This window comes from Numida meleagris, chromosome 1 (assembly GCF_002078875.1).
Source record: "Numida meleagris isolate 19003 breed g44 Domestic line chromosome 1, NumMel1.0, whole genome shotgun sequence".
Lineage (NCBI taxonomy): Eukaryota > Metazoa > Chordata > Aves > Galliformes > Numididae > Numida > Numida meleagris.
The window spans coordinates 172,320,337-172,332,669 of NC_034409.1; the positions used below are offsets into that span (position 1 = coordinate 172,320,337).

The 12,333-nt window shown below is 38.0% G+C and overlaps 1 protein-coding gene across 4 annotated transcripts in view; it reads right to left on the minus strand.

Moving 5' to 3' along the window:
* The window catches only part of PDS5B (PDS5 cohesin associated factor B), a 105,510-nt gene that overhangs the window by 79,123 nt on the left and 14,054 nt on the right, over window positions 1-12,333 (minus strand). For all 4 annotated transcript variants that reach the window (XM_021378147.1, XM_021378157.1, XM_021378166.1 and 1 more), the window contains exon 2: window positions 2,591-2,716. In XM_021378147.1, coding sequence (XP_021233822.1) covers window positions 2,591-2,698 — 108 coding nt within the window. In that variant the 5' untranslated portion in view covers window positions 2,699-2,716. The remainder of the gene's footprint in view (window positions 1-2,590; window positions 2,717-12,333) is intronic.

Genomic DNA, 12,333 nt, shown 5'->3' on the forward strand with positions numbered 1-12,333 from the left:
GTAGACCAGAAGTCAAAACAGCAAAACTTATTCAAATTGTGCATCAATGTATTTTTCCCTTTTATTCTCTTTCAGTTTCAGGGCTTTTTTTCTTCCTCCTACTGATTCTGAAGACAAGTTTATCCTCTGTGCTACCCACAAGAGGAAGCAGAGCCCAAAGCTTCAGCAGAAGCATATCCAGTACATCCCAGCAGCACGCATTGTCCAGCAGGATTCTACTGCTCATCAGTATTATTAGGATCCAGCATGTCTCAAGAAAAAAATCATCTGCAACACCAACTGTTCTGTAAACAGAATAATAGCAGAAACAGTGGGAAAAAAAAAAATCACAATAACTGCTAACTTACATTTAAAAACTATTAATAAAAATAAATAAAAAACAGAAGAGAAAAATATATTGCAAAATGAAGTAATTATGCTTTTCTTTCTTTATTTGAATCACAGAGTCATTTTAATTTACTAACTCCTTCAAGTTACCAGAATGGCAACGAAGACTTCAGTACAGAAGACTATTGATTTATGCACGCAAATTCCATTTAGAGAAAAATTACCTCTTTCCAAGTAAGTCAAGAGATGAACCATTTGAGTCTCATTGCTACCCTCACATACTATTAAAGAAATTTTAGAAACAGCAAAGAAAAATTGTGTTCATCTCTACGGAAAGTAATTCAATTTATATATTTAACAAGGTAACAAATAAATTTTTAAGTGTCACAAGAGTTCTCGCAACGAGCACAGATTTTGTCTATTCTAGAAATGAACCTTCAGTTTCTCTTCCCTGAATGATGAAATTCCATAGTGGTAAAAAGAAAATTAGTCAGTTCTTCTCCAGAGCAAATCTGTCACAGCATTTAAAGAAAAACAAAGTAAAACAGGATGGTTTTCTTGGCATGCTTTTCCAGTTTCTTGCAGAGCAATGAGTTACAGAATTCCTGAGCCTGAAATTGCACCCAGACCACCTTGATTAATACGCCTGGAGCTTCCCCTTCCAGATGTGGCCCACATTTCTTCACCCATTCAATTTTTCTGGCTCGTACATCCCCCTACAATAATACACTTTACCATTTCATTTCAAATAATTTATGGAAAAATATGTAATTAGATTACTGGTCTAAAATTTATATGATTTGGGACATGGTCCCTTAGCTCCCACAGATTAAGAAAAACTGTGGAAGAAATGCTTTCCTCACGATATTCACCATTTCAAAAAACACTTCTCACCTTCTTTGCCTTTTCAGTACTAGTCCCTACCTCTGAGCATTTATTTTTCCTTTCTCCTCTCCAAACTCACTATAATTTGGAGAAGGGGTTGATCAGAAATGCATACAACTTGCCAAGTTATGCTAATATATAAATTCACTCTGCATATTTTATTCTCAGACTTCAAAATAATTTGTGTTTAGATAAATGGATTGTCTCAACAAGTAGCAAAATACCTGCTTGGAATTACAAAATTCACAAAAAAGAGCTTCTTCTCTCATACTTCTGTGAATTCAGCAGAGAGGGAAACGAGGAGGTTAATAGTCTGTAAACTTCTTTTCCTTAGCTGCTGCAACTGTGTTTATAACGTAGGTGTACACACTTGTGGTGTTTTCAATAGCCTAGATCACCCAGTTCAGTTAAAGGAGGACATGCGGTTCATTCTGCCTGCATAGCCATGAATGCACAGCCAGCGTGAACAGCTGGACAAGAAACATGACATCTTGCAAAGTACACTTATCCCACAAAATGACAATACAAGGACCAGACACTCAAAGCCAGTGAATGCAGATACAAGAAAAAAAATATCAGTAAGAACTGTAGGCATTTTTATGAGCTAAAAAAGAAAAAAAAACTTGTCGGCACTAGAATCTTCACCTATGAGCAACTCCTAGCAGGAGACGTTATAAATGCCGTACTCTATGAAATGTTGTAGAATGCACCACAACAACCATCAATTAAGTTCTTAAGGAACAAAAAGGTTAATAGCGGGGGAAGGAGGAAGGAATCCTTGTGCTTTGGGGTTTTTAATTGTTTTGTTCATTTACTAGTAGTTCCAGGCAACTTAGAACTACATTTTAGGAAAATAAATTCCAAATTAAGCTTTTCCAAATCATAGAATATGCACGGTACCTCTCCCAGATCTGTTTCCTCCTGTTTCTCAGGGCAAGCCCAAGTGGCAGGCTTCCCCTTTGCATAACACTAATAAGTCTGCCATTCTGTCCAAGTACATGGGTAGAAAAAGAATATTTATGGAACATATTCTGATGTATGCGTATTCTTTCCAAAATTCCTTCATATTTTCCAGTATTTTCATCTCTAGAAGCACTGAATTACTATAGGAGATAAAATAAAATTTAAGCAAGTATTTGGAATTAATATAATTTATTTCCATTTTTTTTAAATCTTTTAAATATATTTTGACAAGTCACGTCAATAAAGTGGTCAACAGAAGGCATAATAGTCAACAAGTTGCTCCTTCCAAGCATAGAAAAGGTTTTGCCCAAAAGGAAACCTAAATAAATCCTTTCAGATAGAAAATACAGTAACAGGACCATCGAATAACATACACAATAAACATCACAGAATCACTGGTAGCGTATTTACTAACCTTTAGCCTTCTCACCATCTCTTCTTTAGATATTTTATCGGAGATTTCTTTGACTCCTGGAGGATATGTGATTTTTCCATCGTTGGCTCTCGTCTTTGAATGAGCCATGATTTCACAATTTTACAGCTGTGAGGAGGGAAAAATAGTCAATATTAATTATCTACTTTATGCTTACCTTTTCTGTCCTGCTTTTAAAAGCAATTATATAAATTTGAAGGGTCAAAAATCCCACTAAAATTATACAGATAAGAACTATATAAGCACAGAAAAAAATTGACAAAATACATACTTTTCCTTTTTAATTTGCAGCTGGCAGCAATGGTTTTGACATTCATGTAGACTCCTACAGTACAATAAAACTTACAAGAAGCGCACAACTGAAAAGTCCAAACCCTTCATTTCTGAATGTATTCAATCATCACACTTAGAGATACAACCAAGCAGCTTGCTTGAACTGTTACAGTCACTTGTTAACAATAAACTCTAGCCACCTCAGACTCTTACGCTCTCTGAACACAGGTATCTAAAGTGAACTTTATGTTTTCTCAGCAATTAAATGGAGCACAATTTCCCGAAAAGTCTAAACAGCAACGCTTCAGAAGTGTTATGCATCACCAAATTTCATTTGCAGATACTGCATTTTCGAAAAGTTATATTGCACCAAGAAGATAGTGAGAATAATCTTGATAAGCAATCTATAAGGGAATGCAGTAGGTACAGGAACAAAGCAAGTTCATTGGAAGTCTGTCCTCTATGCCATAAACCCAAGCTTTTAAACCAATAAGTGCAAAAAAGCAACAATATTTTATTCCTAAATTCCAATTATAAAAACAAACTCGGCTATTTGGCCCCTTAATTTGTGCTTCCATCACTTTAGTCACCTAATCCATCCTGAACTATGCAAACTTCTACTGTAGTAGAGGAAGAAGATGCTCATTGCTCTTCTACTTCAAGACTGAAAGCTTTATTTACATAAAGCAATTAATAAAATCAGACAACAGTGAATAAAACTAACTAACACATGTTGGGATAATTAAGCTTTTAAAAAAAGACTATGCAAGCACAGTCAAGAATGTAAAAATAAAAATAAAGGAAACTTTTCTCTACCATTACCTTGCCCCCACCCCATTTTATTAGTCCAAAATACTTCCCCTCAGTGTCTGCCTTCCTGAACTGTGCAATCCAAGTCAGGCATTTTCTTCCTACTAACTGCATCTATAAAACATAGAACTCCTCGGAGTTCAACAAAATTGAATAGAACTCCTCAGAGTCAACAAAATTGAACAGAATCCGCAAGGAGAGACAGTATAGTAGCACGTTCCATAAGAGGACAGCGTAACGTGCCACAGTTGAGATTTATGTGCCTAAATCAACGTCATTCTACACTGAAGGGAAACTGGAATGTGAAATAAACTCACCCACCCATCCCCCCAAATACCCCAACCCATTTTGTATCCTTCGGTTCACATTTCAAGATGACAACGTAAGTTACAGATTTTGCTTAACCTTCAGTAAGCTTTCATGAAACAATTCTTTGTAAAGAACGCATACGGTACAACTTTTATTTTAGGAAATGGGGAAAATGAGTCAAATGAACATAATCAGACAAATTCACCAGAAAGTTATCAGCTTTTAAGAAATACTTAAGACATTAAGCCTTAAAAAAAAAAAAAACCTAAATGATGCAATAATCCACTTTTCTTTACTGAAAAAGGTCATTTAAGGCCAAAGCTAAGAGCTATCAACTCAAATTTAATTTATGTTAAAGTTTTCAGTTCAAACATCAATGTATGTTATTTGGCTATAATAATCAGGAACAAAGACAAGTGTATCTCAGTATAAAAGGTCTTCAAGAATTCGTCGTGAGATTTATTTATTTTTTCATCCTTCACTTGTACATCCTTGGGTGAAGCCACTGAGCTCCCTTCCCACATCATCTATTATGTATGCCACGTACTAGCGTCACCTCGCTTTTCAACATACAAGCTGAGGACACTTGACAGGCATGACACGCGATGCAATTCAATAGCTACACAGCAGCCAGTGCTGTTCGTCATCTCTCTGTACGTATATCTACACGGCAGCTGAACTGAGTGCTACTTACTTCCACTTGTACTAAAAGCAGATAATGAGAAAGTTGGGGGATGAACAAAACTCCATTAAGTAATTTTTTCTAATACTCCCAGGAACATATAGCACCACTCCAATCCCTATTGTATTTCTTAATACGCTGTCATGGCAGTAAGTCTAGAACGCCTCAAAAAACACAGAAGATGTGACCAAGTTCACTCTTCTTGCCCTTTGATGTAGATCCCCCATTACAGCTTCCAGATGGAATGCTATACATGATGCAAACGTTTATCTTAACAGCTCATCACAGCAGACGGGAGCCTTGCTTCCTTCACTCTAAGAATGCTCCAACAGCTTTCGGTGCTTTCCTGGACCAGCCAAACTTGCCATCTCAAAAAAATAAGCCTAATTGGTTTAGAAAAGCATGTGACGTGCATCAGAGCCCGTTCAGAGGAAAGAACAGGAATTAAGGGAACTGGGGATCAAAACTCTCCCTTTCCAGTGGCAGACAGCTGACAGATCAGATCAATTTGGTTGAAATTTGATTAGAATATGGTGACATAGTCCCATTTAGAGCATTATGAAATAATTTGAAGACAAACTTGCGCATTATAGTCAAAGCTGAACTGTTTGGCTGGCACGTCCCACTGACACACAAACAAGCTTCTAAGCTTGACTGGCAACCAAGCTCCGACATGGAACATTTGTATTTACACAGAAAGCTTTTGGTAGAGGAGGACTGCAGAACTGGCCCCTGTGAGATGAGATGGCTGCCCCCATGTTGGCCAGAGCCAGCTCCAGCCAGCTCCCAATGGGACCCACTGGCCAGAGCCACGCCAAGCAGTGACTCCGATGGCTTCACTCCAAGAGTGCATTTAAGAAAGGGTAAAAACCACCACGCAGCTGCTGCTGCATGAGAGGAGTAAGGGATGGGGAAAGCAGGAAGAGAGAAGCAGCCCTACAGCCAAGGTCAGTGCAGAAGGAGGACAAGAGGTGCTCCAGGTGCAGAGCAGAAGCTCCCTGCAGCCCATGCAAGGCTCATGGTGGAGCAGGCTGTCCCCCTGCAGCCCATAGGCACCATGTGGAGCACATCTCCATGTGCAGCTGGCAGGAGCAGGCCCCGGCCAGAGCTGCAGCCCACAAGGGACCCACGTTGGTGGGTTTGTTCATGGCAGGAACAGACTGCACCCCATGAAAAGGGCGCACATAGTTCAGGAAGAACTGCAGTCAGGGGGGAAGGACCCATGTTGGAGCAAATGAAAAAGGAGAGGAAGGAACAGCAGACACAAAGCATTATGATCTGACCACAACCCCCATTCCCATCTCCCTTAGGCCACTGGATGGGCGGGTGTGGAAGGGAGGAGGAAGAGTCAGGAACAAAGGAGTGAAACTGAGACTGTAAGAAGGTATGAGTGGAGGAAGGTGACATGTCTGTGTTTCTCATCATCCTGCCCTATTTATAATTGGCAATAAATTAGTCTTCCCTTGGTTAAGTCTGGTTTGCCTATGACAGTAATTAGTCAGTGATCTCTCCGTCTTTATCTCAAACCATGCGTTTTTCCTTCTTATTTTCCCCCCTTGTTCTGCTTAGGAAGGGGAGTGAGCACAGCGTGGTGGGCAGCCAGCCAAGGTCAACCCACCACAACATCCTACACCATCAAGAAAGCAATTACTGGAAAGACTTTTCCTCCACATGAAGTACAAGTTTAACTGGAAATTATCAAAATGAACCACTCTGTGTAGTCAGAAGGAATGGTCAGCAGTTTTTAAATTAAAACCACTTTGACCAATTTGCCTTGTCCATGGAACTGCCTCTGAAATTCACAAATGCTGGACTTCCACCACTGCAGGGCAGCACAGCCTTCTGGAGCACGGCAGTATCGAGCAGGTTGGAGTTGCCCTTCCTTTACAAGTTGAGATTCAGAAAATACATTACAAGGTGTAGGAGTTGGATTTTTGGTAGGAACAGGCATACATAGGTGCAGGGTCAGAGAGAATTTTAATTCATGCCTCATTTTGCACCTACAACAAATAATAAAGCTTGACAAGTCTACAATTACATATGGTACATAGCAACGCATTCATCTCAAAAGTATAGGGAACGCTAAACAGGAATCCATTTTACACATAATTAATACATCTAATCATACATGACCATAAATTAAGAGAATCAATGGAATAGCCTATTACTAAGGCCATAAGGAACAAAGAATAATAACGCTTTTTAAAATTCCCACATAATTAAAATCTGCAACACTCTGAAATGTTTTCCAGGCTTGATGTTAAGCTTCACTGAAAATTTTTGAGGTAAAAGCAGCAGTAAAAATTAAAACCTCTCATTCAACATGAGAAAACTCAATGCTAAACTCTACTCCTTTTACAGCAGCTGTCACTTGAACCCTTATCTAAACAAAAATGAATTAGCTTGGAACATCCCACTGCTGGAAACCGGTGTTCTTCTGGACTGGCAGTATAGCTGTGCATACCTAGCTGTATCAAAATAATCTGTGTCAAACACTTAATAGGATCGAGGATTTTTGTGGCTGATTTTAACCTGATTCTATCCGAATGGAAGTCTTAAGAGATTTCAGATACCATTTATGCCAGCTGTTACAGTTAACCTCTGCCAGGAAAAGGAAGATAGTGACAACTAAGAACTGCAGCCTTAAGTTCGGCAGCATCTGGAACATCTTTAAGCGTGAAAATCCATAGAGCAACAGGAAGATATCCACCGATTCAGTTTCAAGAAGTTGTTTTTTTGTGTTTTTTTTTTTTTTTTTTTTAAATGCACTGTCTTCTTCTGGAATACACTGGAGGACAACAAGCATTTTCAAATAACACAATAATACATTTAAACCTTTTATTTTAAGCCCATCTAACACTTCTGTCACAGAGACCCTTCACAGCAGTAAGAATATAAGCTTATCCTAACTAATCCATAGAAATGTGTGCCATTTCTCTTATGTGATTACAAAAACAGCAAGAAAAAAAACGATATAAAAACAAACTTCAATGAGTATGATCAAAAAAATGCTAATCCTAATAAATAAATAATAAAAATTATACAAAATAAATATCATGATTCAATCAGGCTTCGGTTACATTAAGAATTATTATAAAGCTAAGTCCTGGAAAGTTCCTCTACAATGTAAATAAGTATATTCTGAATGAATCTAGTATTTCAAATCTGAACTACACTCCTTGTGCAGAAAGCAGTGGTACAGTAGGAGTTGAGATGCTGGATGCTGCTTCTTTCAACACAGAAGCACTGCCGCAACTATGATTGGGAAGACATGAAATCAAGAAAACCATGAGGAAGCCTGTATGTCTGAAGAACACACAGTAAAATGGATGCATATAAAAAACGCTAACAGGTTAAGAAGTGATTTTCACCTTGTGAGGTACAGAGGGAAGGAAGGGAATACATAAGAAACAACTGCAAGAAATGAAACAGAACTGACAAAATACACATTCTTGGTACAAGGATAACTGGAGAATTAAAGCATGGAATAAGCATTAAAAATTGAAGACGCCTTTATGCATTTATTGCACACTGAAACAGGATGGATAAGTCATCCGTTTCCTGTGCTAAAAAAAAAAGTTAAATCAAAAGATCACACTTAATGCAAAATTATAAAAGCCAGCCAGAGCATGTTTACAGAACAATTCATTACTCTCAGCAGAATTCATTAGTAACAAGTGACATTGCCAAAATGTGTTCAAATTCAAGTAACTGAAATACAAATAGTTTTGTACATGATTAGCAGGACCCTGTAGTCACCCAGTTCCAGCTGAGCTATTTTACTGGCCATGATAACAAATATTAAGGAACTTTATATTCAAATTGTTTCCCAACGGTATTTTATGTTTTATCAATAATCTAAATATACATACTCTACTGGTTCAACAGTACAAAACAGATTACACACATACAAAATAACTTGGATTGATATCCTGCATGTTAAGCACCTTCGCAATATGTTTTAAAGGTCAATAAATATCATCACAGAATATTAAGTCAACGATCTAAAAGGTGGATTTAAACCACATTCAATTTAATTGTATTTTGTTTGGATGATAGCTCACACTGCCTATGGTGGTTTAATTAACTGTGTTAATCATTAAATAAACTATGCCTTAACATACATGAAGTCGCGTGTCAACAGTATTTTCGCAGAGATTCATGTGTGTCTAAACCTTGATCCTTCAAGTATTTTCATACATTTTTATTCCAAGAGATGAATCGTGAATCCAGCTTTAGCAAGTTCGTCTACATACAAGCGTGTCTACTGCCTTACTGTTCCCTCCTCTCAAAATTCAGAGCTCAAAAACATAATAATACAATCATAGAATGGTTTGAGTTGGAAGGGACCTTTAAGATCACCTTGTTCCAACCCCCTGCTACAGGCAGGGACACCTCCCTCTAGACCAGGTTGCTCACAGCCCCATCCAGCCTGGCCTTGAACGCTTCCAGGGAGGAGGTGTTCACAGCCCCGCTGGGCAATAATAATGAAGTTGGTAGCATTTTCATAACTTTCAAGCAAAGTAAGTAGTCACCAACCCATTCTCTACAATGTAATAGTGACCTCTCCCCATCACAGGCCATTCCATCAACAAGATGAAAACGATTCAGAAACAAATCCCAAGAATATTTTCTCTACAGTTTCGCAGAATGTTGTGAGAAGTCAGAACTCTTTCATCTCCTAATCCATAACACAGAGTTCACTCCAAAGCTCCCTTCCAGTGTTAGCATGCCATTTCTGTTGACTATTCCTCTATTTTTGCACCCTCAGTAGGTATCATCTCTGCATGAATAAAAATAGGTCACTACAAATGCTTTAAAAGCAGTAGCCTCGTTTGAGCAACACAGTATGTGTGAAGAAAATGGTCAAGCTGTAATTTGCAGAGAAGATAGAAAGTATTCTAAAGAGATTAACCCACAACATGCACAAATGGAAGAGGCAGACATCTTTCTCTCTAACAGGCTTACTAACATTAAACAAATAATGTAGTGTTTTAAGCCATTTACAGGAAGTTTTCTACATCCTGCTCAATTCCTGCTATGCAGAGCTGATTGACAACAACCGACCAAGGTGAGAAGTGACTTCAGTGTTAGACACCTACATTATCTAAGTGCCACTATATTAAATCTATTACCATAATAAATCTTCTTCTAAGGAGCTATAACCCTGCTATAAAAAACAACTCCAGGCTGAATCTTGGATACTTTTCATCTTCGAGTAAAATAGAAAGCTTCAGCACTGAACCAAGTATGCTCATGTAAATTCACCTTACATTTTCATACTTGTTGAGATGTGTCTACATGAATGCATTGCAATCTCTTTTAGAAATATATTATATTGTTTACTTATCTATTATTAAATCAAGATACTAGTATTACAGTTCTGAGAAGATGTTAGGTTCTGATTTCTGCAAAGCAGCGCTATACATAGTGAGGAGTGACACAGGAAGAATTTATAGAAATCACTAATTAATGTTCTTCTGGAATGACAAACCATGTTGTAAGACAGAAGTAACACTCCCAACCAGGAAAGTGATACAAGAAGTACTGAGTTTCCATGACAGAACTCTCATTAGTGGCAATCCTTTGCCAGTCAATACTGAGGTAATAATGTTTGTTTAAGCTAGGAAGCACTGCGTTTTTCAACCTCATGTTAGAAGACAGAGTGGAGAGTGTTAAATTTCTTCACCCACAAAGTGTTTACCTAGTAAGTTAATTATGAAAAGGTGTGCAGGTAATAACTGCAAGAGGAAGTACTTTCATTATGTACAGAGGATTTGGAGGATTCAAGAAAATAAGAAAAAAAACATACAGACTTTGGTACCATGGCTTCTTTCAACAAGTATGTTGAAAACCTGCAAACAATTTGTACACAAACGATCACAGGTAAGTCCCCATTTTTGCAGATGGGATTTTGCAGTTAAGATTTTTCAAAATCTGTTAGATAAAGAAGCCTCCCAGAGAATAGCACACAGTATTGCACACTGATTTACCTCAGCACACAGCTCTCTCCAGTGGTGTTGTGGACACTTGCAGCTTCCACAGGATACAAAAGCAAGCCAATTCGTAGATTTCAGAAGTAGAGATGTGATAAAAAGCAAAGGGTGTTGTTTTTGTATCGCTGTTTGGTTTTTTTAAAGATAATTAGGAAAACAGGGTTTTAGTGACATAAAGCAAGGTTTCAAAAGTTAAAAAAAAACACCTTTCTTCTGTGGGATTTCAGCTTTCTCATGCTCTTACCCAAGACGAAGTAGATGAACTGTACTTATTATGATTACAACTCCTTATCTGTGTGCATGGTTGCAGGACAAGAAATGATAAGGAGATATGAATTGGAAAACCACAGCAAAACCTTCTGACAGAGAAAGAAAAAGCAAAAACATAGCTAAACAAAGGGATATGGACTAAGACAAAAGTGTGTAATACTTGGTTCATAAAGCGGAAAAGAATGTAGGCCAACAAAATCCGCTAGTAAAACAGACATCTGCAATATATGTCAGTCAAGTATTTGGGAAAACATCAAATCTCACTGTGTGTTAGGGGGTCGTATTATGCAAGCCTACTATATGAAAAGTTAAAAGAAAGGCAAATGTATAACAAGCAGACTCTGACCAGTTTCCTCTGTGTGGCCCTTAATGCAAAGCATGTGATGTCACAATGAAGTAACAGTGCAATTACAAAAAAAAGGTAATAGAACAAAAAAAAAAACAAACAAGAACAATAAGCCACTCAAATCAGTTTTAATTTAAATTTGTTTGGACAAGAGCATGGCAATTTTTACCTAACACATGCTACAAGCTTCCAGTCAGGTAGACAAATTATTTTGCTCGAGAAAAATACAATGCCTTAAAACAAAGGAAAATAAGAATGCAAAGAGGCAAGATGGCACTATAGTCAGGAAATCGGGAATGTAGTTCTCACTTAAACCAGCTTGGAAGCAGAGGAGTTGTAGGAAGATAACACTTCCTGCGGGTAGGAGAAGCAGGAGAGAGGGAGAGGGAATGGGGTAAATAAGTCTGAGAGACGAACAAAGACTTTGATAACAACCTTGCCACCTTAACATTCAAATGATGAAACATTTTCACGTACTAAAGGTCACTGAAATATCATGAAGTTTTACTAAATGAAGTTAAGAAAGACTGCTAGCACTTCTTGTGAAGTTTTGATAGTACCCATTCATACACACACTCATACATATGTATCTTTACCCACCTCAGTTTTAACAAACTTGGAATAACTTCGCTGATATAGCCCATGTAAAGGGCTTTTGGTTGACTCCTAAAAGGTTCAGCCATATCCAACAATGCATCCAACTCAAAATAAAACAAACCCAATATATCACAAATCTTACAGAGCTGTCTCAAGTGCTGATTTCCCTATCCTATAAAACACAAATAGGAATTCAGGACAGGAGTACTTTTACTCGTAACAAAGCATGTGCTCTGTTCCTCAAGAAGACTTGTCCAAGCCTCTGAAAACTGCAAAATACAAATATTCTCTACAGATAATTTATTTTCATAATCATAGAATGGTTTGGATTGGAAGGTACCATCTAGTTCCAACCTCCCTGCTACAGGCAGGGACACCTCCCTCTAGACCAGGTTGCTCACAGCCCCATCCAGCCTGGCCTTGAATGCCTCCAGGGAGGGGG